General features: G+C 45.0%; 1 protein-coding gene across 6 annotated transcripts in view; it reads left to right on the plus strand.

The window, feature by feature from the left end:
* Nucleotides 1-21,743, plus strand: part of strada (STE20 related adaptor alpha) — an 88,386-nt gene extending 66,643 nt beyond the window's left edge. For all 6 annotated transcript variants that reach the window (XM_038779865.1, XM_038779870.1, XM_038779869.1 and 3 more), the window contains 5 exons: nt 2,032-2,203; nt 5,293-5,397; nt 12,921-13,162; nt 14,177-14,219; nt 17,395-21,743. In XM_038779865.1, coding sequence (XP_038635793.1) covers nt 2,032-2,203; nt 5,293-5,397; nt 12,921-13,162; nt 14,177-14,219; nt 17,395-17,547 — 715 coding nt within the window. In that variant the 3' untranslated portion in view covers nt 17,548-21,743. The remainder of the gene's footprint in view (nt 1-2,031; nt 2,204-5,292; nt 5,398-12,920; nt 13,163-14,176; nt 14,220-17,394) is intronic.
* Nucleotides 21,744-27,296: the final 5,553 nt, after the last annotated feature.

Raw genomic sequence — 27,296 nt, forward strand, 5'->3', positions numbered from 1 at the left:
CCTCAATTAACACTTGGTGCATCAAAGTTCTTGTCACCTCCCCTCTGCATCCTTGGCCAAAACCTTGAATATGTCTCCCCTAGTTCTTGTACAGTTAACTAATGGGAACAGCTTTTCTTTGTCTGCATTTATCTAAACTTGCGATAATCTTGTACACCTATCAGATGTCCCTTCAATCTCCTTCACTCCAAGAAGAACAATCCCAACTTCTCGAACCTAACCTAACGTAGCTAAAATCTCTCATCCCTCTAGTCATTCTGGTAAATATATTCTGCACCCTCTCAAGGACCTTGTGGTGTGACCAGAACTGGACAATAATACTTAATATGCAGATGCTAGAATCCGAAACAAGAACTGAGGATGCTAGAAAAACTCAGCAGGTCTGACAGCATCTGTAGTTTCGAGCCCACTCGGCTCTTCATCGGAACTGAAGAGCGGGAGAATGTGTTGGATATCAAACTGTAGCTGGGAGAGATTGCAATAACGTGTAGCAACTGTAAGAGCAAAAGACAAATTGACTGATGTGGGAGGGGGTGTTTGTATTGAGACAATATTAGAATGTTTTTTTTTAAAGGGTGTTTAAAATGGAGGAGGATGGTCACAGTCTAAAGTTGTTGAACACAATGTTGAGTCCTGTGGGCTGTCACCTGCCTAATCGGCGGATGAGATGTTGCTCATCCAGTTTGCATTGGGCTTCACTGGAGCGTTGCAGCAGGTCAAGGACGGATATGTGTGCATAACAATAATACGCAAGTTAAAGCCTAACCAGAACTTTATGCAGAACTTCCCTGCTGTTGCACTCTTATCTGCTATTAATGAAGCCTAAGATTCTATATATAACTAACTGTTCTCTTAACATGTCCTGCAACCCACAAAAATATCTGCACATGAAGCCCTCTCCTCTGTACACCTTTTAGAACTGTTTCATTTAATCTGTATTGCCTCTATTCCTAGCCCTTCTGCCAAAGTGCATGAGGTGCTTGAGACAATTCACACCTCTTTAACCTTTTGTTATCCCTCTCTCTGGATCTGTAAAGACTCAATTACCTGCAAAGACTCGCATTCAAAGTATCATCTTGCATCTTTGACTTTGTCTATATATATGTTTCTGGAACATACCTCTTCATTCACCTGAGGAAGGAGCAGTGCCCCGAAAGCTAGTGATTCAAAACAAACCTGTTGGACTTTAACCTGGTGTTTTAAGACTTCTTAAAGTGAATGAGGTCACACATTTCTGTATTTGTCTGTCCATTTTACTAACCTATCCGTGACCCATTGTAGTCAATCGGTATCATCCACATCTCCAAGATTGGATTCTCAACAAATGGAACACAAAGTAAAATTTAAAAAACCATAAAGCACTGGCCCGAGCAGTGATCCTTGGGGAAACACCACAGCTACATGTCTGATTTTTTAAAAGAACATTTCCCATGGCTGTCCCTTTCTGTCCTGAAGCCAATTTTTTTTTAATCCAAGTTGACACTGACCCGCTTATTTGATGAGCCTCAATTTTATGTGCCAGCATTTTATGTGATACTTTGCCAGACACTCTTAAGTCTATACAGACAACATTTATTTTATAGATAACACCAATTCTTTCCCTTCATCAACCTTCTCTATTACACCACAAAAACATTAATTACATTAGCCAAGCACCTTCTGCCTTTTATAAATCTGTGCTGGCCCCTAATGATTTTTTTTCCTTAATCATGGTTTCTGAAACCTAACCCAACACTGACGTTAAACTAATGTTTAATGTCCGGACTCTTGAATAAGTGTGTCACACTCCAATCCTCTGGCACCTGCCCACCCCTAAACTTCCTTTAGTGGCCTGGGGTGCAAACCACCTCAACTAGCAACTTATCAGATACTTTCTAATATCACATTTTTCTTTCAAACCTGTGTGCCGATTCCCACTGACTCTGTCACTGCTTTTCACTTGGGCACTGTTCTCTCTCAGGCTCACTCACTCTCATGACATCTGTTTCACCAAACTGTATATATTCAACCACCTTATTTCCTTCCTTTCAGGAGTGTTCAAGCAAGTCACATTCTAATATCGTCAGATGGACAAGTTTATTTATCAGGACTCCGCAGTATTTTCAGTATGATCAGCCATGGGCAGAGGCTAAGGGTGATCCATGACTTCCCTAAATACAGTGTTAAAATATTACCATGGCTGAGCCCTGAGCTGCTGCAACAGGTAAGTTCACACCTGTAACCAAGCTCTTTGCACGTCGGGTTGCATTTTATATTTATAATCTTGCCAGTATGGAACCAGGAAAGTGTGGCAAAATCAGTCCAGTCTGATAAATTTTTGATTTTATTATTTGCTGGTGCATTAAAATATATTTAACATAACTGTTTGAATTAACCAGCATTCAGCTGAGTAAACCAGGAAGACCTCTGATTGTTACTGGGCCAATGGCAAGGGAACGTCTACAGTGATCCCGTTGCTGGCCAGTTACAGTGATGGTGGTCTGCCTTGTGACAGAACACTAGAGCTAATGCCAAGATCCCAATAGACTTGACACTGATGTTTCCTGCTGGTTGAAAAAAATGTGTTTTCATCTGCGAACCTGTAGATTGAGAAGTAATGCTTGGGTTAATGCTCCTGCTGTTCTTGGTCAGGGGTTTGGTGCCCTTATATTCAGCTTGCGCTCAGAATCCACCTTCTTGTACTTGGTTGCAATTGTTGATTACTGATTCTGGGAACAAAAGTGAGTGTGGACTGTTTTGTCTTAATTCAGTCTTCTGATGTGGGTGTCACTGGCAAAGTTGATATTTATTTGCCGTTCCTAATTGTCCTTGAGAAGGTGATAGAGAGCTATCTTCTTGAACGGCTGCAGTCCGTGTGATGTAGGTACACCACAGTGCTATTAGGAAGATCATTCCAGGATTTTGAACTAGTAACAATGCAGGATGTACGATTATCGTTCCTTGTTGGAATGGTTTGCAGCGGAAAGTTTGTTACTGAACCAGTGGAACTTCTATTCACAATGATGAGGGGGAGGGGAAGTATCTGCCCTTAGCCTGTATTACTGTCGCAGCAAGGAATACTATTCGGATGTAAGAAAAACAAATTAAATCTCAAACTTGTCTCCAAACTGACCACTCGCAGGGTTAACAGAGATGAGACGGGGAAACATTTAAATATAATGAAGCTGAGAGCTTCACACTTGCCCTGCTCAACAGGTATAACACTGGGTGGTGTAGCCATCTGGGGTGGCCACGTCCCGATTTCAAAATGGACACTCGCAAGGAGTGTAGGGAAAATTGGATAACACCAGAGAACACAAGCAGGTGCAAGGTTTCCTGTGTATTAAGATTTGCAGAACCCAGACAGAACTGAAACCAGTAGCCATTAACATATTAATGGGCTATCTCCAGGGACAAAAAGCAACATTAAAACAATCGAGACCAAGCCAGACTCTCCGGTGCCAGCGGGAGCTAAGACAAAGGCAGGCCAACGATCAGGGAACAACTCCGGTATTGGAGAAATCGATAAGAACGATTGGGACATGGTCTAATTAATTGGGACCAAGTCCGGGGTCCGCCCAAAAGGGTGCGAAACCCCTGGGGACTATAAAATAGAGTCCCCAAGTTCAGTTTGCTCTCTTGGCAGCTCTCGAAATAACTCTTGGCCTTGGCTCTCAGCGAGGAGAGACCTGCCTAGCAGCTGCATCAAACAAGTAAGGCTCAAGTCAACGCAAGCTACGAGATAGACGCTCCTAGCTACTATTCCGTACCAGTTTGAAGCCATCAGAATCAGAACCGGACAACGGCCATTGTTCCCCTGACCTGGTGGGCCATTCGAAGCTAAGTATAGGCTTTAGTAGTAGTGATAGTTTAGTAAGTAGAGTTTATGCATGAGTAGTGATTGACTGTGTATATAATAAATGTGTATTGATTTCAAACTTACTAACTGGCAGCATGGTAGCATGGTGGTTAGCATAAATGCTTCCCAGCTCCAGGGTCCCAGGTTCGATTCCCGGGTGGGTCACTGTCTGTGCGGAGTCTGCACGTCCTCCCCGTGTGTGCGTGGGTTTCCTCCGGGTGCTCCGGTTTCCTCCCACAGTCCAAAGATGTGCGGGTTAGGTGGATTGGCCATGCTAAATTGCCCGTAGTGTCCTAAAAAGTAAGGTTAAGTGGGGGGGTTGTTGGGTTACGGGTATAGGGTGGATACGTGGGTTTGAGTAGGGTGATCATTGCTCGGCACAACATCGAGGGCCGAAGGGCCTGTTCTGTGCTGTACTGTTCTATGTTCTATGGTGTATTGAGTTATTTATCAGTACTTGGCTGTAAACCCTGTGGTGGTATCAGAAAGATACCTGGCGACTCTAGAGCAAAGGTTATTAAAACAGAGCAATTAAAGAGAAAGCATAACGAGCAACAGTGGGTGGCCAGGTTTCCTGGTCGTCTGGAAAACTGGAGAAACCACAAGAGGTGAGTAAGCTTCAGAGCAACTGCAAAGGCCCTTGCATCACTGCTTGTGGGAAAGGAGAAAATGGGAATGCTTTCCCACAGCCCACCAAGCTTACCTCCTCTGCTCATGCAATTAAAATGCCCATCCAGAAAATCTCTCTCCCCAAAAATTGCAGATTAGATTATGTACCCCCACTCCCCACCAACCGTCTGACGAGCTGCTGCTGGTCCTTCCTTGTCCCTGTGGGTCAGCTCTGAAGTGCTTTCCAGCCAAAAGGAAGCCAGTCATTCGGACTGATTTCTGGTTGGGAGCCTCTTCAACAAACATTGTACACTGTGGAGTCAAAATTGGAAAACCAAAGCTTCCCATCCAAATTTGCCCACCAACCTTGGTCTCTGTCCCCTCTCTGGAGCCCCGTCGACCCTATCCCTGTTGTCGTCGGGGACCCTGCTCAGATAGATGGTGATTTGCTTTGAAGACCAATGTGTCTCTGTTGGAAATCTCTGCCACTGTGCTCACTCAGCAGGAGTCGGATCCTCATTAGATGGGGGTAGGATCAGGGTCGGGTGATGCGAAATTGATGTACACTGGAGTCCTGCACCTCATTCGTGAATGGAGGTTGTGTGAAGTAGTGATTTATTTACTGTGTCGCAGGTTTATTTCGCAGTAAGCTGAATTAAAGGCTTTCAGTAGAGTGAACCCGATCCTGTGTGAGATTCTAGCAGCTGATTATAGGTTATTTAGTCACCAAGTTCCATTTACATGGCTGTTGATCATTGGGAAACTGTATATTAATGCCTTGTTATAATATTTACAGCTGTTAACTATGAGTATCCTGTTACCATTTGTTCCCTTCCTTCCTGTAGAATCTGCAGGGTTATGATGCCAAATCTGATATTTACAGCCTGGGAATAACGGCATGCGAACTGGCTAATGGACATGTTCCCTTTAAAAATATGCCTGCGACTCAGGTATGTGTGTTATAATGTACTCAGTGCTGCTTGCCATAGGCATAGACAACATGAGGTTGGCACATCACAGGGCTCTGATAATATAATGATCAATTGATTGTGAAGGAAGATTTAATTGGCAGGCTAAGAATTGTTGATCAGTATTTGTCACTGTTACGGTTCAGTTCAATCACAGAATTATCTTCCCTTTAGTTTTCTAACATGCAACTTGATTTGTACTAGCTATGATGTTGTTATTCATCACACTGTTAGTAAAGCTGACTCTGGTCCTGGTTTGCACCTTATTTCTAATTATGTCCCCTGTTTCTGGAATCCCAGCTGGGGAAGACATCCTTCCAGTATCTACCATGTCTAGCCCCTTAATAGTTTTGTAAATATCTAATAGATCACTTTTCAGTCTTCTAAACTCGGGAGAATAAAGGCCCAGTTTCCTCAATCTTTCATCATGAGACAGTCCCACCATCCCAGGAATCAGTCTCGTAAACTTTTGCTGCGCTCCCTCTGACAAGTTATAGGGACCAAAACTGTACTGAACACCCGATGTGATCTAACCAAAGTTCTATACAATTCAAACATGACATCTTTACTCCTGTACTCAAATCCTCTTGTAATAAAGGCCATCATACCTATTGCCTTCCTAATTGCTTGCTGCACATGCATTTTAACTTTGTGACTCATGGGCACGGGCACCCAGTCCCTTTGGACATCAACAGTTCCTAATTTCCCATCATTTGAGAAATACTGTGAAGCTCCATTCTTCCATCACAATTATTGACATTTTGTTCCATCTGCCATGTTCTTATCCACTTGCTAAGCTTGTTCAAGTCCTCCTGAATCCTCTTTGCATCTTTCTCATAACTCTTCAGTCCCATCTGGTTTTGTGTCATCAACAAACTTAGAAATATTACATTTGACCCCCACAAATAATTGATATAGAGTGTGAATACCTAGGGTCCCAACACTGACCCTTGCGGTACCCCACTAGTAACCTGAGAATGACCCATTCTGTTTTCTGTCTGTTAACCAATCGTCATGCCAGTATATTATCCCATCTGCTCTAATTTTCTTTGCTAACCTCAGTGTGTAAGACCTTATTGAAAGCCTTCTGAAAAACCAAATACACCACATCGACTTGTTCCAATGGAATACTCTACTTGCCTGGAAGAGTACACCTCCAACAATACTCAAAGTTTGACTTTTATCAAGGGCAAAACAGCCCGCTTGATTGGCACCACATCGACGATCAGTTGCTCTCTCCATCACCAACACACAGTAACAGCAACTCACCAAGGCTCCTTGGTTAGCACCTTTCAAACCCACAACTACTAACATCTAGAAGAGTAGCAGAGACATGGGAACATCACCACCTGGAGGTTCCCCTCCCAAGTCACTCACCATCCTGACTTGGAAATATATCACCGTTCCTTCACTGTAGCTGGGTCAAAATCCTGGGACTCTCTACCTAAGAGCACTGTAGGTGTATCTACACCTCCTGATGACAGACACAAGTAATTATTTTGTTTCTCTGCCATTTCCCTATTCCCCATTTATAAATTATTCTGTTATGCCTGTGATAGATCCACATTTGTCTTATTATTCTTTTCCTTTTTACAGCTACTAAAAAAGCTATAAAGAAGAGTAAGATAGAGTATGAGAGTAAACTTGCTCAGAATATAAAAACAGACAGTAAAAGTTTTTACAAACATATAAGACAAAAAAGAGTGGCTAAGGTAAATATTGGTCCTTTAGAGGATGAGAAGGGAGTTTTAATAATGGGAAATGAGGAAATGGCTGAGGAACTGAACAGGTTTTTTGGGTCGGTCTTCACAGTGGAAGACACAAATAACATGCCAGCGACTGATAGAAATGAGGCTATGACAGGTGAGGACCTTGAGAGGATTGTTATCACTAAGGAGGGAGTGATGGGCAAGCTAATGGGGCTAAAGGTAGACAAGTCTCCTGGCCCTGATGGAATGCATCCCAGAGTGCTAAAAGAGATGGCTAGGGAAATTGCAGATGCACTAGTGATAATTTACCGAAATTCACTAGACTCTGGGGTGGTCCCGGTGGATTGGAAATTAGCAAATGTGACGCCACTGTTTAAAAAAGGAGGTAGGCAGAAAGCAGGAAATTATAGGCCAGTGAGTTTAACTTCGGTAATAGGGAAGATGCTGGAATCTATCATCAAGGAAGAAATTGCGAGGCATCTGGATAGAAATTGTCCCATTGGGCAGACGCAGCATGGGTTCGTTAAAGGCAGGTCATGCCTAACTAATTTAGTGGAATTTTTTGAGGACATTACCAGTGCAGTAGATAACGGGGAGCCGATGGATGTGGTATATCTGGATTTCCAGAAAGCCTTTGACAAGGTGCCACACAAAAGGTTGCTGCATAAGATAAAGATGCATGGCATTAAGGGTAAAGTAGTAGCATGGATAGAGGATTGGTTAATTAATAGAAAGCAAAGAGTTGGGATAAATGGGTGTTTCTCTGGTTGGCAATCAGTAGCTAGTGGTGTCCCTCAGGGATCCGTGTTGGGCCCACAATTGTTCACAATTTACATAGATGATTTGGAGTTGGGGACCAAGGGCAATGTGTCCAAGTTTGCAGATGACACTAAGATGAGTGGTAAAGCGAAAAGTGCAGAGGATACTGGAAGTCTGCAGAGGGATTTGGATAGGTTAAGTGAATGGGCTCGGGTCTGGCAGATGGAATACAATGTTGACAAATGTGAGGTTATCCATTTTGGTAGGAATAACAGCAAACGGGATTATTATTTAAACGATAAAATATTAAAGCATGCCGCTGTTCAGAGAGACTTGGGTGTGCTAGTGCATGAGTCACAGAAGGTTGGTTTACAAGTGCAACAGGTGATTAAGAAGGCAAATGGAATTTTGTCCTTCATTGCTAGAGGGGTGGAGTTTAAGACTAGGGAGGCTATGTTGCAATTGTATAAGGTGTTAGTGCGGCCACACCTGGAGTATTGTGTTCAGTTTTGGTCTCCTTACTTGAGAAAGGACGTACTGGCGCTGGAGGGTGTGCAGAGGAGATTCACTAGGTTAATCCCAGAGCTGAAGGGGTTGGATTATGAGGAGAGGTTGAGTAGACTGGGACTGTACTCGTTGGAATTTAGAAGGATGAGGGGGGATCTTATAGAAACATTTAAAATTATGAAGGGAATAGATAAGATAGATGCGGGCAGGTTGTTTCCACTGGCGGGTGACAGCAGAACTAGGGGGCATAGCCTCAAAATAAGGGGGAGTAGATTTAGGACTGAGTTTAGGAGGAACTTCTTCACCCAAAGGGTTGTGAATCTATGGAATTCCTTGCCCAGTGAAGCAGTTGAGGCTCCTTTATTACATGTTTTTAAGGTAAAGATAGATAGTTTTTTGAAGAATAAAGGGATTAAGGGTTATGGTGTTCGGGCCGGAAAGTGGAGCTGAGTCCACAAAAGATCAGCCATGATCTAATTGAATGGCGGAGCAGGCTCGAGGGGCCAGATGGCCTACTCCTGCTCCTAGTTCTTGTGTTCTTATGTGTACAGAGGCTTTTTACAGTCTAGTTTTATGTTTCTTGCTGGTTTACATTTGTATTCAATTCTCTTTTTTTTATTGGTTTCATGGATGTTTGAGTCTAATAATAATAATTCTTATTGTCAAAGTAACGCTGCAATGAAGTTACTATGAAAATCCCCTGTCGGGTACATGGAGGGAGAATTCAGAATGCCCGATTCACCTAACGACACGTCTTTCGGGATTTGTGGGAGGAAAAGGTTAAGTGGGGGTTGCTGGGTTACAGGGTAGTGGTAGATACATGGGCTTGAGTAGGGTGCTCTTTGTAAGGACCGGTGCAGACTCAATGGGCCGAATAGCCTCCTTCTGCACTGTGGATTATAAGAATCCGGAGCACCTGGAGTAAATTTATGCAGACACTGGGAGACCGCGCAGATTCTGCACAGACAGTGACCCAAGCCAGAATCGAACCTGCGACCCTGGCGTTGTGAAGCAACAGTGCTAACCACTGTGCTACCGTGCCACCCAGGAGGTTATCTAAGATTGTGCATGCTGTTTCCTTTGTTTGTCTCTTGTCACAGCAAGGCAACACAGCGGGTTGCACTGTTGCTTCATAGCGGCAGGAAGTCTGATTCGATTCCCGGTTTGGGTCACTGCCTGTGCAGAGTCTGCACGATTTCCCAGTGTCTGCATGGATTTCCTCCGGGTACTCCGGTTACCTCCCACAAGTATCAAAAGACATGCTGTTAGGTGAATTGGACATTCTGAATTCCCCCTCAGTGTACCCGAACAGGCGCCAGAGTGTGGCGACTAGGGGATTTTCACAGTAACCTCATTGCAGTGTTAATGTAAGCCTACTTATGACACTAATAAAGATTATTATTATTATTGAAAAGTAAAAACATCTTCTGTTTTAAGCAGTGGATTCTTGTGGCTGCATTCTTTTCGTAAATAATTGGGATTTAGGTTTTCTTTTTAACAAAAGCAGTTACTAGTTTCAAAGAAAATCATAATACCAGTCAGAGCTGTTACTGCTGATGTCCTACTTAGTGTTATGGGATATTTAGTAATATTGTTTAATTTAACAAAGGTACTGTTATGAATCTCTGCTGTGAGGCTACCAGAGGCCCAAGAGGCTGGCTGCAAAAGGGTGACAGTGAGTTTAAGTTGGGAAGGTGTTAATGAGGCCACACCTGGAGTATTGTGTTCAGTTTTGGTCTCCTTACTTGAGAAAGGACGTACTGGCACTGGAGGGTGTGCAGAGGAGATTCACTAGGTTAATCCCAGAGCTGAAGGGGTTGGATTATGAGGAGAGGTTGAGTAGACTGGGACTGTACTCGTTGGAATTTAGAAGGATGAGGGGGGATCTTACAGAAACATTTAAAATTATGAAGGGAATAGATAGGATAGATGCGGGCAGGTTGTTTCCACTGGCGGGTGAAAGCAGAACTAGGGGGCATAGCCTCAAAATAAGGGGAAGTAGATTTAGGACTGAGTTTAGGAGGAACTTCTTCACCCAAAGGGTTGTGAATCTATGGAATTCCTTGCCCAGTGAAGCAGTTGAGGCTCCTTCATTACATGTTTTTAAGGTAAAGATAGATAGTTTTTTGAAGAATAAAGGGATTAAGGGTTATGGTGTTCGGGCCGGAAAGTGGAGCTGAGTCCACAAAAGATCAGCCATGATCTCATTGAGTGGTGGAGCAGGCTCGAGGGGCCAGATGGCCTACTCCTGCTCCTAGTTCTTATGTTCTTATGTTAAGACATTTGGTGCTGGAAAGTAGCAGGCCCAAGTCACCACCACCAATACAGCTGGGAAGAGAGTTGTAGGGTTACTACTTGTGAATGTAGGAATGATGGGATCCAGAATGAGGCACATGATTTGTAGAACTTGCAGGATGCGGAAAGTCTTGGGTCAGGAAAGGAGTATATACGTTGTTGATGCAGAGCAGTGTCAATAACCAGCTGCCTACATGCTGTGCCACACAAGAGGAGGAAAGAAGATTCAGTACAGGACTTGCAATGGGAGATCAGGAATGGAAACCAGTAGCAGGATCAATAGGACGAACTATTATATGAAAAGCCCAGGGTCTGTGTTTATCGACCTTATTCATTTCCTGACAACTGAACGGAGGACAGAGGTACTGGGAGATTAACTATAAAAACAGTAAGATTACGAGACCTGTGTTCGGAGAGGATCAAAAAAAGGCCGAATGAGGAGGAAATGATCTGAAGGATAGACTTGACTATCCAGGGTGTATGTAAATGAATAAAGAAAGCACTCAAATTGATGGTTGTGCTAATTGAAAATTATGACATAGCAATAATCTGAGGGGCATAGATAGTGACAGATTCGGAGAAAGAGGAAACTGCTCCGAAATTGCAGCTGGATCTGGACAAATCCAAGTAAACCAAACAGTGACAGCTGAAGACTAACCCAGTTGGTGGACATGTAATCTCATTTGGTGGTGGATAGGTAGCTGGCTGTGAGCACTTGGCGCCTGCTATAACTGCAAGATTACGAGCCAGATGCTGCAAAGTGGGATTAAAAGGAGCAGCTAGTTTATATTTTCAACTCTGGTTGGCAAGCACAAGATGGGCTGAATGGCCTCTTTCTGTGCCTGAACATCTCAATGCTTCGAAGAGGAATTATGTCAGCTTTGAGCAGCACAACGGGTGGAGGAAATAACGTGAATATGGCAGAAGAAATACAAATGACACCAGTGCAAAGTATTGGATGTTGGTATGGTGGCACAGTGGCCAGGGACACGGGTTCAATTCCGGCCTTGGGTCACTGACAGTGGAGTTTGCACGTTCTCCCCGTGTTGTCCTCCAGGTGCTCCGGCTTCCTGACACAGTCCAAAGATGTGTAGAGTAGGTATGGTTATGGGGTTGCGGGGAGGAGAGGTGGGACTGGATGGAGCGCTTTTTCGGGGGGGGTTCGGTGCAGATTTGATAGGCCGTGTGGTCTCTTTCAGCACTGAGAATTTTATAAAATTGAACAGCTTCTTCCCTGCAGACATCTGAATGGACCTACCTCGTATTAAGTTAATCCTTTCTCTGGACATGCAGTTTTATCATGTCCAATTTACCTAACCTGCCCAGCTTTGGACTGTGGGAGGAAGACTGAGCAACCAGAGGAAAGCACCCGGAGGAAACCCAATGCAGAAATGGAAAACATGTAAACTCCACAGTCACCCAAAGCCAGAATCGAACCCAGGTCTCTGGCGCTGTGAGGCAGCAGCTAACCACTGTGCCACCTGTATGGTCAAAGAGGAAAGGGAGGTTAGAGTTGGAATGGTAGTTCGCAAGGATGGATGGTCGGATGCTGGGGGTGGGGGGGGGGGGGGGGGGGGGGGGGGGGTGGCAGGAGTGGCAGGACGAGGGGAAGAGACTGGGCAGAGACAACTGATCCGATTGATAATGTTTGTGACAACAAGTCCATGAGCTGCTGCAAGTTGTTGCTGGGAGGTGAGACAGTGGGGACAGGGGAGACGATTTAGTGGGGACAGGGGAGAGGATTTAACACGGTCCACAGGAAGCCGAGAGCGATTTGTACATCCTGGAAAAGGGAGCAGTTTTAGCAGATGAGAATGGGGACCGATAGTGTTGTAGTCCAGCCTTCCTGGCAATGGATGGCTAAACTATATCCTTTCAGTATTTGTCCCTTGGATTTAAGTGAGCTAAAATGACGGTTGTGCTTGGAGATTAGCCAGGGTGAGAGAGAGTGTGATACCATTATTGGAGATTCAGACATTAAAGGTGGAGGTGAGGATGCGACTGAATAAATCTGTTTCATGGTCACCATTACTGAGACTTATTGAATTTAAATCCCACCAGGTCTGTTGGTGAGATTTAAACCCTTGTCCCCAGAGCATTAGCCTGGGCCTCTTGCCTCACTAGTCCAGTGACCCTACCACAATCTATCATCTTCCCCTATTTCCTCCTTTGTATCTAATGTTTACGTTTAAGATATTTACCTCCTTATTCCCATGGACCCTTTGCTCTCCTCAGATGTTGCTGGAGAAGTTGAATGGGACAGTGCCGTGCCTACTGGACACCACGACCATCCCTGCAGAGGAGTTGTTGATGACAAACTCTCAGTCAGCGGTGGATTCGGGCATCGTCGAGAGCTCTGCTGCTTGTGGAATACAAACAACAAATGGGGAGCAGGTGCAGCATCCATATAACAGGACCTTCTCTGGGCTCTTCCACAATTTTGTGGAATTGTGCCTACAACGGGAGCCTGAGCAGAGGTACCAGCATTCCAGCATTGTCGAAGCAGATCAGTGCCTAGATTTCATTCATAAAATTAGATATATGAAAAATCTTTGTGCTTATGCAGCTGATAATGCCAGGAGATGAAACCCTTTCCATTTAATTCTTGATAGTGAGTACTCCTGCGTCAGATGTTGGAAATACAGAGTAAAGGTCCCTTGATTCTGCCCAACTGCAGTCTCTCTTGCAATGAAACGTCAGCCAACTGACTAATCTCCATGAATGCTCTGGGTTTGTTTTTCTGGGCAATCATCCAAGTCTGATTCTGAAGTTAACTTGGTCATATTCGAACATGGACCACCAGTGATTTCCCCCCCCCCCCCCCCAAATCAATGTGGCACGTAGCTGACGTTAGCCAATGTGACACAGGTACAAGTCTGGTCTGTATGCGCAGCTGCTCACTGCTGTTTTTACCAACTGCACCATTAAGGAAGCATTTTTTTCAATCTAGCTGTGGTTAATCTGCATCCCCCTTACTGCAGCCGATGCTGTCTGCATCACCCTCACTGCAATATTGCTGCAGTCGATGCTGTCTGCATCACCCTCACTGCAATGTTGCTGCAGCCGATGCTGTCTGCATCACCCTCATTGCCATGTTGCTGCAGTCGATGCTGTCTGCATCACCCTCACTGCAATATTGCTGCAGTCGATGCTGTCTGCATCACCCTCACTGCAATATTGCTGCAGCCGATGCTGTCTGCATCACCCTCACTGCAATGTTGCTGCAGCCGATGCTGTCTGCATCACCCTCACTGCAATGTTGCTGCAGTCGATGCTGTCTGCATCACCCTCACTGCATTATTGCTGCAGTCGATGCTGTCTGCATCACCCTCACTGCAATGTTGCTGCAGTCGATGCTGTCTGCGTCACCCTCACTGCATTATTGCTGCAGTCGATGCTGTCTGCATCACCCTCACTGCAATGTTGCTGCAGTCAATGTTGTCTGCTTTACCCACTCTTGGCTGACACTTGCCTTTGTGTGTTCTTTCTAGGCCCTCAGCCAGTACATTACTCAACCATTCGTTTGTGAAGCAGGTATGTGCATCATGATTTATCCTTTATATATTTAGTTTCTCTGTCCCTCTGTACCTTCTCAGATCCCCAAGGTTCTGTATTTTTTTTTATAAATTTAGATTACCCAATTATTTTTTCCAATTAAGGGGCAATTTAGCGTGGCCAATCTACCTACTCTGCACATTTTTGGATTGTGGGGGCGAAACCCACGCAGACACGGGGAGAATGTGCAAACTCCACACAGACAGTGACCCAGAGCCGGGATCGAACCTGGGACCGCAGCGCCATGAGGCAGTTGTGCTAACCACTAGGCCACCGTGCTGCCCTTGGTTCTGTATTTTTACAGGCAAAGGGAGAGTGGAATAAAGCATTCTACAGGATGAGGCTTTTCTCCAAAGCTCACAGTTGACTACTCACTGCATATCATCTTGGGAAGGCAAATGGAAAGTGGGATTGAGAAAGGCGTTTATGGGAAGAACTCGCATATGCATAGGAGATTGTGGGAGATAAGTTGAAAGAAGGGATGAGAGAAGTCAGGTCTGGAACACACAAAATAGAGGCAAGTGTAGACCACTTGGCCCATCGAGGCTGTTCCATTCAATATGATCGTGGCTGATCTTGGGCTTCAACTCTATTTTTATATTTTTTTAATATAAATTTAGAGTATCCAATTCATTTTTTCCAATTAAGGGGCAATTTAGCATAGCCAATCCACCTACCCTGCACATCTTTGGGTTGTGGGGGCGAAAGCCACGCAAACACGGGGAGATTGTCCAAACTTCACACGGACAGTGACACAGAGCCAGGATCAAACATGGGATCTCGGCGCCATGAAGCAGCAGTGCCACCGTGCTGCCCTGGGGTTTCAACTCTAACCAACTCCCTATATTCCTCGATTTCCCCGCGAGACTAAAACTCTGTCTATCCCAGCCTTCAATGTATTCACCAACGGAGCATCAGCAACCCTCTGGTGTAGAGAATTCCAAAGATTCACAACCTTTTTGAGTGAAATAATTTCTCCTCATCTCAGTCCTAAATGATCGGCCCCCCTGACCCTGGGACTGTGTCCCTGTCTTTTAGATTCCTCGACCGGCAGAAACAATCTCTCAGTGTCCACATTATCATCAAGCCCTTTTAAAATGTTGTAGGTTTCAACGAGATCACTTCTCATTCTTCAAAACTCCAGAAAATATGAAAGGAAATTATTGCGGATGCTGGAATCCAAAACAAAACGGAAAATACTGGACAATCTCAGCAGGCCTGACAGCATCTGTGGAGAGAAAACGGACTAAACATTTTGAGTCTGGATGACTTTGTCAAAGCTGGAGAGTACTGGAAATGTGGTCAGATTTATACTGTTGGGGGGGGTTTTGCTGTGGGGCTGGATTGGGGGCCAGCGGTAGGTGGAGATTGGCAAAGATGTCGTGAACAGATAGACACAGAGAATGTAAATGGTGGGGGGGGGGGTATTAAGGCTAGGAAGAGTGCTGATTGTGGCCCATAGAGATTAGAATGTGTTAACAGTGAGAAATGTGTCAACGGTCAACTAGGCACAGGGAACAGATGGTCCAAGTGGGGTGGGGGGAGGGGGTCAATGGTGGGAAAATCATATCAATGGAAGAAATGAAAATAAATTGATAGAAATAAAAATGGGGTGAAAGTGGAGGAGAGAGTTCACAGTCTGAAGTTGTTGAATTCAATGTTAAGTCCGGAAGGCTGTAACGTGCCTGATTGGAAGATGAGGTGTTGTTCCTCCAGTTTGTGCTGGTCTTCACTGGAACATTGCAGCAGGCCAAGGATAGACATGTGGACGTGAGAGCAGGATGGTGAGTTGAAATGGCAGCGACTAGAAGGTCTGGGTCCTGCTTATAACGGACCAAAGGTGTTCTGCAAAGCAGGCAACAGTCTGGGTTCAGTTTCTCCAATGTAGAACAGAGCGCATTGGGAGCAGCAAATAGACCACGTTGAAGGAGGTACATGTGAAGCACTACCACACTTGAAAGTGTTTAGACCCTGAGATGGTGGGCATGGAGGAGGTAAAGGATGAGTGTTACACCTGCGATTGCATGGGAAGGTGCTGTGGGAAGGCGGTGAGTTGATGGGGGGGGGAGTGGAAATGGGTATCCCGGAGGGAATGGTCCTGCAAAATTCTGACAGGGGGAGTGAGGGGGAGATGTTTGGTAGTGGTATCGTGCTGGAGTTTTGGTGGAACTGGTGGAGGATGATTCTTTGAATGCAGAGGCTGGTGAGGTGAAAAGTGAGGAAAAGGGATGACTCTCTACCCTGGGAGGAAGGGGAAGGGGAAGGGGGTGATAGCAGAGGTGCTGGAGATTATCATAGAATTATCATAGAATTTACAGCGCAGAAGGAGGCCATTCGGCCCATCGAGTCTGCACCGGCTCTTGGAAAGCGCATCCTACCCAAGGTCAACACCTCCACTCTATCCCATAACCCAGTAACCCCACCCAACACTAAGGGCAATTTTGGACACTAAGGGCAATTTATCATGGCCAATCTACTAACTTGCACATCTTTGGACTGTGGGAGGAAACCGGAGCAAACCCACGCACACACTGGGAAGATAGAACATAGAACAGTACAGCACAGAACAGGCCCTTCGGCCCTCAATGTTGTGCCGAGCCATGATCACCCTACTCAAACCCACGTATCCACCCTATACCCATAACCCAACAACGCCCCCCCCCCCCCCTTAACCTTACTTTTATTAGGACACTACAGGCAATACAGGCATGGCCAATCCACCTAACCCGCACATCTTTGGACTGTGGGAGGAAAACGGAGCTGTGAAGCAATTGTGCTATCCACAATGCTACCGTTCTGTTTTAATAGTTAACGAAATGAAGCTGGTATCCAATGTATTTCTGTTTAGATTAATAGGGACTCCAGGAACTGGGGAATTAATTTTGGAAACATTGCTAAGTGGATCGAATTTCTTTAATACGAATGGTGACACATTCATACCAAAACTGGAGGTTAAGTTCATTTTGGACTTTTTTACTGTTATTACAAATATTGGCCTTGCCAGTGACGCACTCCTCCCATGAAAGAATGAAAACAAGTTTTCTACATAGAGGTGTTGCTGCTCTGGTTTCACCAGTTTGTCAGCTCCCCATTCTGTCAATTCCACTCCTCCTGAGCTGTGACCAGTCACTGATTCTTTCTTCTTTTCTTCAAGCTGAAGCGTCGAGTGGTGGAGGTGCTTCCCGACCTGCTCCGACCTGTCACCCCTATGACCGACATGGAAGGAACTCACCCACACGAGTTGCGAGGAATGGCCGGACTGGCATCAAGCCTGGAGCAGCTGGACGTAGAGGATTGGGACTTTTGAAAGCGGAGCCCATGCAGCAGTTGCACGATGCTAATGGTCTTTATTTGTATTTTTTGTACATAAAAAGCCAACTTCATTAATCTACAAATGTTAGCCGGGATCCAGACTGATGGAAGCTGAATAATGTGTGTGCCCATCAAACCAGCTCAGGTGGATCAGGGACCACTGACTGAACATTGTTGCTCAACTTGGAACTTGACATTTCAGATCAAAATCTTTACCTTTTACTGTAACTGTACCAGCAGCTAGCGAATCATGAGTGCAGCAGCAGTGTACTTGCACCCCTCGTGAGTACACAGATATTGTCACCCACCCACACTCCTCGTGAGTACAGTGTCTTCAAACTTCACCACTTGTGAGTACAGTCATCGTACTCTAAACCTTTGTCACAGTGGAGAGGGTGAAGTGTACGCTGATAATATTTTACTACCTTCTTACATAAAATCCCTTTATACCTGAATTATTTATTCAGATTCAGTCAATATTAAAGTTACATTTGGATAGAAATCTGTGGAACCCTTGTATACTGGGCAAGTCCCAGATGCAAAAGGAAACCTGATTCTGAATTTTCCAATTCAACATTCTGTCAAGCCCATTGGGTTAATTGTTTTCATTACACAGCTTTAGAGGGACATCGGGGAGTGGGGGTATTTTCCAGTCGGTTGCTGCCTCTGATTGATGAGTCAGCAGAACATGGGCTGGACTCGAGTGTGAGATCTATGACCCCACAGACTGTTGAGGTTGGGCTCTATATGGATCCCATCAGAGCTAGAACAGGAGCAGTTTGCAGGATCTCTTCAAATAGGACCTGGTCTCAGCTGAGCCGCAGTGCAGAATTCTCCAAGAGAAACCCAGCATTTTTGAGTGATGCCCCAAACCAAGATCCTCCAGTGGATCTGAGCTGCGCGAGAAAACTTGCCAGATAGTCACAAACCCGTGGGCTCCACTGAGGAGGTCACTTTCTGATGGCCTCTTTTTGGAAAAAGTAGGTTTCCCAACTCCTCCATAATTGTCCCAAAGTCTGAGTATTTTAATCGCCTGAGCAGTGCCCAGCAGAACGATAATGTGGCAATAAAAGTGTGTTTTTTCATTTTCTATTAACATTTTTGTTTATTGTTTTTAAAAAAAAGAGTTTGGGTTTTCTATTCCAATGAAAGATATTTATTCAGTTTCTGACCACAGCAGCAATCATTGTCGCTCCAATATACAACGTTTTGTGGAGCTACTCTTTGTGAAATTGCCAGACTAAAGCTTCTTGCATCCCATCTATGGGGCTATGGCAGTTGGAGGGAAGCAGGTGATGGAATCATCTACCTGGCACCTCATTCGTAGCAAATCTTGTCTTATCTGGTATTGCCATCAGAGTCTACAGAAATACAAATGCAGATGACACAATTACCTGGTGTAGGCATAAGAGAATGTTATTGCTGCATCCCTAGGTTAAAATATTGTGCAAGTAAATAATATGGCAATTTGTTCAGAGTAATCAAAGGAACCACTGATACCACTCGCATTAAGGAGATCAGACCTGTAATTGCTCGAAAGAAGTGCAGGTCAAATAGCTCCCAGTGCAGTTATTGATTTTTATCGGTTTATTTTACCACAACTGTTTTCAAATCAAATATCATCAGTAAAATCACTCTTGACACTAAACCAACAGCGTTGAAAATGTTGACTTGACACGGTGTGGCAAGCTTTCCCCTCTGTTCAGTCATGAATCTCAGCTCTGCTTGACTGACTTGAGCACATAATCAGGCTACTACTTCAGTACAGTGCTGAGGTGGTGCCGCAGGGTTGAATGGCCCTCTTTTAAATGAGATGTATTATTGTTGGGGTGAATTACAAAAGAAGCTGTGACTCCTATCGAAGGAAGTTACCCTGGGGGCTGGAGGGCAAAACTTGTTACTGTTTTCAGTTGTTACAAGACCTTGCTGTGTACAAATTGGCTGCAACATTTGCCTCTGACTGCCTCGGATGCAATTTCAAATTCCAAGGAAGTGAAAGGTATTACAAGATATGCAAGTTTTTTTTTTGGTGCTTAGGCCAGAAGGAAGATTCTTGGAAGTTGGAATGGTTTGCACTGAAAAAAATAAAAGTTCTGTGAGGCTGGTTTTCAGCCCTTCAACTATATACTGTGCGTGCATGCTATAGAAACCACCGGAGTTAATTGTCACAAGTAAAAACAAATTTAGGATGTTCCAATTCCTACCAGCATACTCCCCGCAAGATTCAAACCCAACACCTCCACCTCCTCCTCAACTTCAGTTTACATCAGTCTCAAAAACGTGGAAAAACTGGCACATTCACAGAACATTTACAGCTGAAACAGAAATTACAACTGAAAAACAATCTCAAATAAGAAGAAACGCGTGTGTTTTTATAGCAGTTTTCACAACCTGAGAATATCGCCTTTCCAACCAAACACACACTTGAAACTGTTCTAATGTAGGAAACACAGCTGCCAATTTGTGCAAGTAAGCTTCTACAAACAGCGATGGGATAATGACTGAATTATCTGTGAAGTTGACCGAGGGATGAAGCTTGGATGAAAAACGGCAGTTCTTCAAAATAGTGCAAGATTTTGCTCCCACGCAATTGACAGTCACGAAGCAATCGTTTTAGCACATCATCCAACATACAGTGGGTGGGAATTTCTGTGCATCCTGATTCCTCCCCTCATCCTGGGCGATGTGTTGCACAGCAGCTGATCCCACCACAGTCAATGGGGTTTCCCATTCTATGCAGCCCCCACCACTGGGAAAGCCATGGCGGGGTTTGCCGTCGGTAGGATTAGAAGATCCTGCCGGAGAGAACAGCTGGGAAACCCACAGCAGGATTGGAAGAACCCGCCAGTAAAAACAACTGGAAAATTCCAGCTAGTGTCTCCACAGAGCAGCACTCCCTCAGTACCACTGGAGTGTCAGCCTTAATCTTTAGCTCAACTTTCTGGTGTGGAACTTGAACCAACAACTTTCTGACTTGCAAACAAGGGTGCAAACACTGAGCCACGGCTGACACCTATATTTTTGTTGAAGGGCAGTCCTTTTCGGTACCTGTATAAGTAAATTTCCTAATTGTTTCAAACAAATGTTGACCAGAGAATGAGAAATTTATAGTGACCTGGTGGCAGGGATACTACAAAGAGGACTATTTTTGTTCTTGGGATGTGAGAAAAGAAAGACTGCATTTGTGTATCACCTTTTCCAACCTCAGCATGATCCAATCCATTTTATAGCCAATGCAAGATTTAGAAGTATAGTCAGAGTTGTGGGCATAACAGCACCAATTTGCACACAACAAGATTCCACAATTGGCAATGTGATAATGACCAGATAGGAGTAGTCCATTCAGCCCCTCGACCCTGCTCTGATATTCATTTTCATCGTGACTGATTTTCTATTTAATACCATTTTCCCACATTATCCCCATACCGCTTGATACCTATTGTCTTTAATATTATCTTTAATATTGTGAAGACTTCAATATACCTAATGGCAGTCGACTTATTCTGAGACTTCGCCCCCTAATTCCAGAACGGAACCGGTCCATGCCAAGGGGAAGCATCCTTCCTGCATCAACCCTGTCAAACCCTCTTAAGAATTTTGACACTCCAATGAGATTACCCCTCATTCTTCTAAACTCGAGAGAATACAGGCCCAGTCTCCTCAATCTCCCCTCATTCCAACATGCCAGGAATTAGTCTGGTGAACCTGCATCGCACTCCCTCTCTGGTATGTATCTCCTTCCTTAACCAATTCTAAAGATTCACCACCCTCTTGAGTGAATAAATTGCTCCTCAACGTGGTCCTTAAATGGTCTGCCCCTTATTCTGAGACTGTGTTCCCTGGTTCCAGACTCCCAGCCAAGGAAGACATCCTATCTGCACGTACCGTGTCTATCCCCTTAATAGTTTTGTAAATTTCAATGAGATCACCTTTCATTCTTCTAAACTGTGGAAAATACAAGCCCAGTCTCCATCTCCTCTCATGGGGCAGTCCCACCATCCCAGGGATTAATCTGGGAACCGACATTGAACTCCCTCTCTGGCATGTATATCCTTAATTAGGTGAGGAGATGAAAACTGCACAGTACCCCAGGCGCAGTCTCACCAAGGCTCTGTACAACTGCATCAAGTTTCTTAATTCTGTATTCAAATTCTCTTGTAATAAAGGTGAACATACAACTGGCCTTCTTAATTGTTTGTTAAACGTGTATATTTGCTTTAAATTATTTATGGACAAGGACACCCAGGTCCCTTTGGACGTCAACACTACCCAATCTCTCACTGTTTAGGAAGTACGCTAACATTCTTGGTTTTCCTCCCATAGTGGTTAACTTCACATTTTTTCTCATTACATAGAACATAGAACATAGAACAGTACAGCACAGAACAGGCCCTTCGGCCCTCAATGTTGTGCCGAGCAATGATCACCCTACTTAAACCCACGTAACCCTTATACCCGTAACCCAACAATCCCCCCATTAACCTTACACTACGGGCAATTTAGCATAGCCAATCCACCTAACCCGCACATCTTTGGACTGTGGGAGGAAACCGGAGCACCCGGAGGAAACCCACGCACACACGGGGAGGACGTGCAGACTCCGCACAGACAGTGACGCAGCCGGGAATCGAACCTGGGACCCTGGAGCTGTGAAGCATTGATGCTAACCACCATGCTACCGTGAGGCCCCTAAATTACATTCCAACTGTTACGTTCTTGCCCACTCGGCCTGTGTCTAATTCCCCTTGAAACCTCTTTGCATCTTCCTCACAATTGACATTCCCAGCTACTTTTGTGCCAACACCAAATCTGGAGATATTACATTTGTTTTTTGACATAGACTTTGAATAGATGGGACCCCAAGCACTGCTCGCGTGCATATGTTGGTGTGATGGTGGCTGAAGGATAAATATGGCCAGGAGGCAGGTTGGTCATTTAATTATTATAATCAGACTGCATGCCACGGGCCTTACCTGTATTTCAAGTTTAACCCTGAGTTTCCGGACCATAGGAAATCCAACAGTTAAAGGGAGATGATGATTGCTGCATGCAAGAGATGAGTGCCTTCCCAGCACTGCTTGTGGGCTGGGAGGAACAGCAGTGCTTCACCACTTCACCTTCTGTGCTAACCTGTTTGCTTTCCTCAACATTTTGAACTACCCCAGGATTGCCAAACTTTCCCCAAATCAATAGCCTTCCCTCTCAACATTACAGACCTCCCCCACCCTGGTACTCAGACCCCTCCCAGGATTATCAAACCTTCCCCATGATCTCCAACGTCCTGTTCAGCATTGTGGGTCACACATGGATCTTGGAGCCCTCATTAACCATGCTACAGGCTCCCATGTGGGTCACACATGGATCTTGGAGCCCTCATTAACCATGCTACAGGCTCCCATGTGGGTCACACATGGATCTTGGAGCCCTCATTAACCATGCTACAGGCTCCCATGATCGTTTGCGGCTTGATCAAGAGCATCCCCTAACTGGCAGGAAGTCTAACCTGTCAAACAGCTCAGCATATAATCACCAATCACTTGATTAGATTCCAACCCAATTACCCATTTATGGGTCTCTGTTACTCTATGTGAATAATCAGATTTCTGCAGTCTGTGCTCTGTGGGTTGTGTGTTCGGTATTTGCAGTTTTACTGTGCACTGAGTTGACAGACTGACATGACAGTGGGGGAGGGGCAGTGACCACACTCTGATGTGGAGCAGGTAGTGTTCGAGGACAGACTGTACACCATGGCATGGAGGAAACCTGCACTGTTTAGCGCCTAGCATTCTATACCAAGACTGGGCACATTGCTGTGATTTGGGTATACTTGGAGAGCTGTAGGGATGGATTCTTCAACACTGGTAGCAGGTTTCCTGATCCAGCAGAGAATCGAGCATTGGGCTAAAAGGGCGCCGATCTCGTACTGATGCTCCGATTACCCTCCACCGGTGGCAGTGAGCTATGCGCCTTGAATTGGTGGTCATTTGAACCCATTTGCATCCTATTAAGAACAAAGAGCAAAGAAAATTACAGCACAGGAACAGGCCCTTCGGCCCTCCCAGCATGCGCCGATCAAGATCCTTTATCTAAACCTGTCTCCTATTTTCCAAGGTCTACTTCCCTCTGTTCCTGCCCATTCATATACCTGTCTAGATGCTTCTTAAATGATGCTATCGTGCCCGCCTCTACCACCTCCGCTGGTAAAGCGTTCCAGGCATCCACCACCCTCTGCGAAAAAACTTTCCACGCACATCTCCCTTAAACTTTCCCCCTCTCACTTTGAAATCGTGACCCCTTGCAACTGACACCCCCACTCTTGGAAAAAGCTTGTTGCTATCCACCCTGTCCATACCTCTCATAATTTTGTAGACCTCAATTAGGTCCCTCCTCAACCTTCGTCTTTCCAACGAAAACAATCCTAATCTACTCAACCTTTCTTCATAGCTAGCACCCTCCATACCAGGCAACATCCTGGCTTTCTATAGGTATATCAGGAACAAAAGAATGACTCGAGTAAGATTAGGGCCAATCAAGGATAGTAGTGGAAAGTTGTGTGTGGAATCAGAGGAGATAGGGGAAGCGTTAAATGGATATTTTTCGTCAGTGTTTACACTGGAGAAAGACAATGTTGTCGAGGAGAACACTCCGGTTCAGTCGACCAGGCTAGATGGAATTGAGGTTCAAAAGGAGGAGGTGTTAGCAATTTTGGAAAATGTCAAAATAGATAAGTCCCCTGGGCCAGATGGGATTTATCCTAGGATTCTCTGGGAAGCCAGGGAGGAGATTGCAGAGCCTTTGTCCTTGATCTTTATGTCGTCTTTGTCGACAGGAATAGTGCCGGAAGACTGGAGGATAGCAAATGCTGTCCCCTTGTTCAAGAAGGGGAGCAGAGACAACCCTGCTAATTATAGACCTGTGAGCCTTACTTCGGTTGTGGGTAAAATGTTGGAAAAGGTTATAAGAGATAGGGTTTATAATCATCTTGAAAAGAACAAGTTGATTAGCGATAGTCAACACGGTTTTGTGAAGGGTAGGTCATGCCTCACAAACTTATTGAGTTTTTTGAGAAGGTGACCAAACAGGTGGATCAGGGTAAAGCTGTTGATGTGGTGTATATGGATTTCAGTAAGGCGTTTGATAAGGTTCCCCACGGTAGGCTATTGCAGAAAATAAGGAAGTATGGAATTGAAGGTGATTTAGCGGTTTGGATCAGTAATTGGCCAGCTGAAAGAAGACAGAGGGTGGTGGTTGATGGCAAAATGTTCATCCTGGAGTTCAGTTACTAGTGGTGTACCGCAAGGATCTGTTTTGGGGCCACTGCTGTTTGTCATTTTTATAAATGACCTGGAAGAGGGTGTAGAAGGATGGGTTAGTAAATTTGCAGATGACACGAAGGTCGGTGGAGTTGTGGATAGTGCTGAAGGATGTTGTAGGATACAGAGGGACATAGATAAGCTGCAGAGCTGGGCTGAGAGGTGGCAGATGGAGTTTAATGCGGAAAAGTGTGAGGTGGTTCACTTTGGAAGGAGTAACAGGAATGCAGAGTACTGGGCTAATGGCAAGATTCTTGGTAGTGTAGATGAACAGAGAGATCTCGGCATCCAGGTACATAAATCCCTGAAAGTTGCCACCCAGGTTAATAGGGCTGTTAAGGCATATGGTGTGCTAGCCTTTATAAGCAGGGGGATTGAGTTTCGGAACCACAAGGTCATGCTGCAGCTGTACATAACTCTGGTGCGGCCACACCTGGAGTACTGCGTGCAGTTCTGGTCACCACATTATAGGAAGGATGTGGAAGCTTTGGAAAGGGTTCAGAGGAGATTTACTAGGATGTTGCCTGGTATGGAGGGAAGGTCTTACGAGGAAAGGCTCAGGGAATTGAGGTTGTTTTCGTTAGAGAGGAGAAGGCTGAGAGGTGACTTAATAGAGACATATAAGATAGCCAGAGGGTTAGATAGGGTGGACAGTGAGAGTCTTTTTCCTCGGTTGGTGATGACCAACACGAGGGGACATAGCTTTAAATTGAGGGGTGATAGATATAGGACAGATATCAGAGGCAGTTTCTTTACTCAGAGAGTAGTAGGGGTGTGGAACGCCCTGCCTGCAACAGTAGTAGACTCGCCAACTTTAAGGGCATTTAAGTGGTCACTGGATAGACATATGGATGAAAATGGAATAGTGTAGGTCAGATAGGCTTCAGATGGTTTCACAGGTCGGCGCAACATCGAGGGCCGAAGGGCCCGTACTGCGCTGTAGTGTTCTATGTTCTATGTTCTATGAACCTCCTCTGCACCCTCTCCAAGGCATCCACATCCTTCTGGTAATGTGGCGACCAGAACTGCACGCAGTATTCCAAATGTGGCCGAACCAAATTCCTATACAACTGTAACATGACCTGCCAACTCTTGTACTCAATACCCCGTCCGATGAAGGCAAGCATGCTGTATGCCTTCTTGACCACTCTATCCACCTGCGTTGCCACCTTCAGGGTACAATGGACCTGAACTCCCAGATCTCTCTGCGCATCAATTTTCCCCAAGACCCTTCCATTGACCATATAGTCCGCTCTTGAATTTGATCTTCCAAAATGCATCACCTCGCATTTGCCTGGATTGAACTCCATCTGCCATTTCTCTGCCCAACTCTCCAATCTATCTATATTTTTTTGTACAGTCCTCCTCGCTATCTGCAACTCCACCAATCTTAGTATCATCTGCAAACTTGCTAATCAGACCACCTATACCTTCCTCCAGGTCATTTATGTAGATCACAAACAACAGTGGTCCGAGCACGGATCCCTGTGGGACACCACTAGTCACCCTTCTCCATTTTGAGACACTCCCTTCCACCACTACTCTCTGTCTCCTGTTGCCCAGCCAGTTCTTTATCCATCTAGCTAGTACACCCTGAACCCCATAGGACTTCACTTTTTCCATCAACCTGCCATGGGAAACCTTATCAAACGCCTTACTAAAGTGCATGTATACGACATCTACAGCCCTTCCCTCATCAATTAACTTTGTCACTTCCTCAAAGAATTCTATTAGGTTTGTAAGACATGACCTTCCCTGCACAAAACCATGCTGCCTATCACTGATAAGTGTATTTTCTTCCAGATGTGAATAGATCCTATCCCTCAGTATCTTCTCCAACAGTTTGCCTACCACTGACATCAAGCTCACAGGTCTAGGATTCCCTGGATTATCCCTGCTACCCTTCTTAAACAAAGGGACAACATTAGCAATTCTCCAGTCCTCCGGGACCTCACCTGTGCTCAAGGATGCTGCAAAGATATCTGTTAAGGCCCCAGCTATTTCGACCCTCGCTTCCCTCAGTACCCTGGGATAGATCCCATCCGGTCCTGGGGACTTGTCCAACTTAATGTCTTTTAGAATCCCAAAACTTCCCCCTTCCGTATGACAACTTGACCTAGAGTATTTAAACATCCATCCCTAGCCTCAACATCCGTCTTGTCCCTCTCCTTTGTGAATACCGATGCAAAGTACTCATTAAGAATCTCACCCATTTCCTCTGAGTCCACGCATAAATTCCCTCTTTTGTCTTTGAGTGGGCCAATCCTTTCTCTAGTTACCCTCTTGCTCCTTGCATACGAATAAAATGCTTTGGGATTTTCCTTAACCCTGTTAGCCAAAGATATTTCATGACCCCTTTTAGCCCTCTTTATTGCGCGTTTGAGATTCGTCCTACTTTCCCGATATTCCTCCAAAGCTTCATCAGTTTTGA

The sequence above is a fragment of the Scyliorhinus canicula genome, chromosome 19, assembly GCF_902713615.1.
Source record: "Scyliorhinus canicula chromosome 19, sScyCan1.1, whole genome shotgun sequence".
Lineage (NCBI taxonomy): Eukaryota > Metazoa > Chordata > Chondrichthyes > Carcharhiniformes > Scyliorhinidae > Scyliorhinus > Scyliorhinus canicula.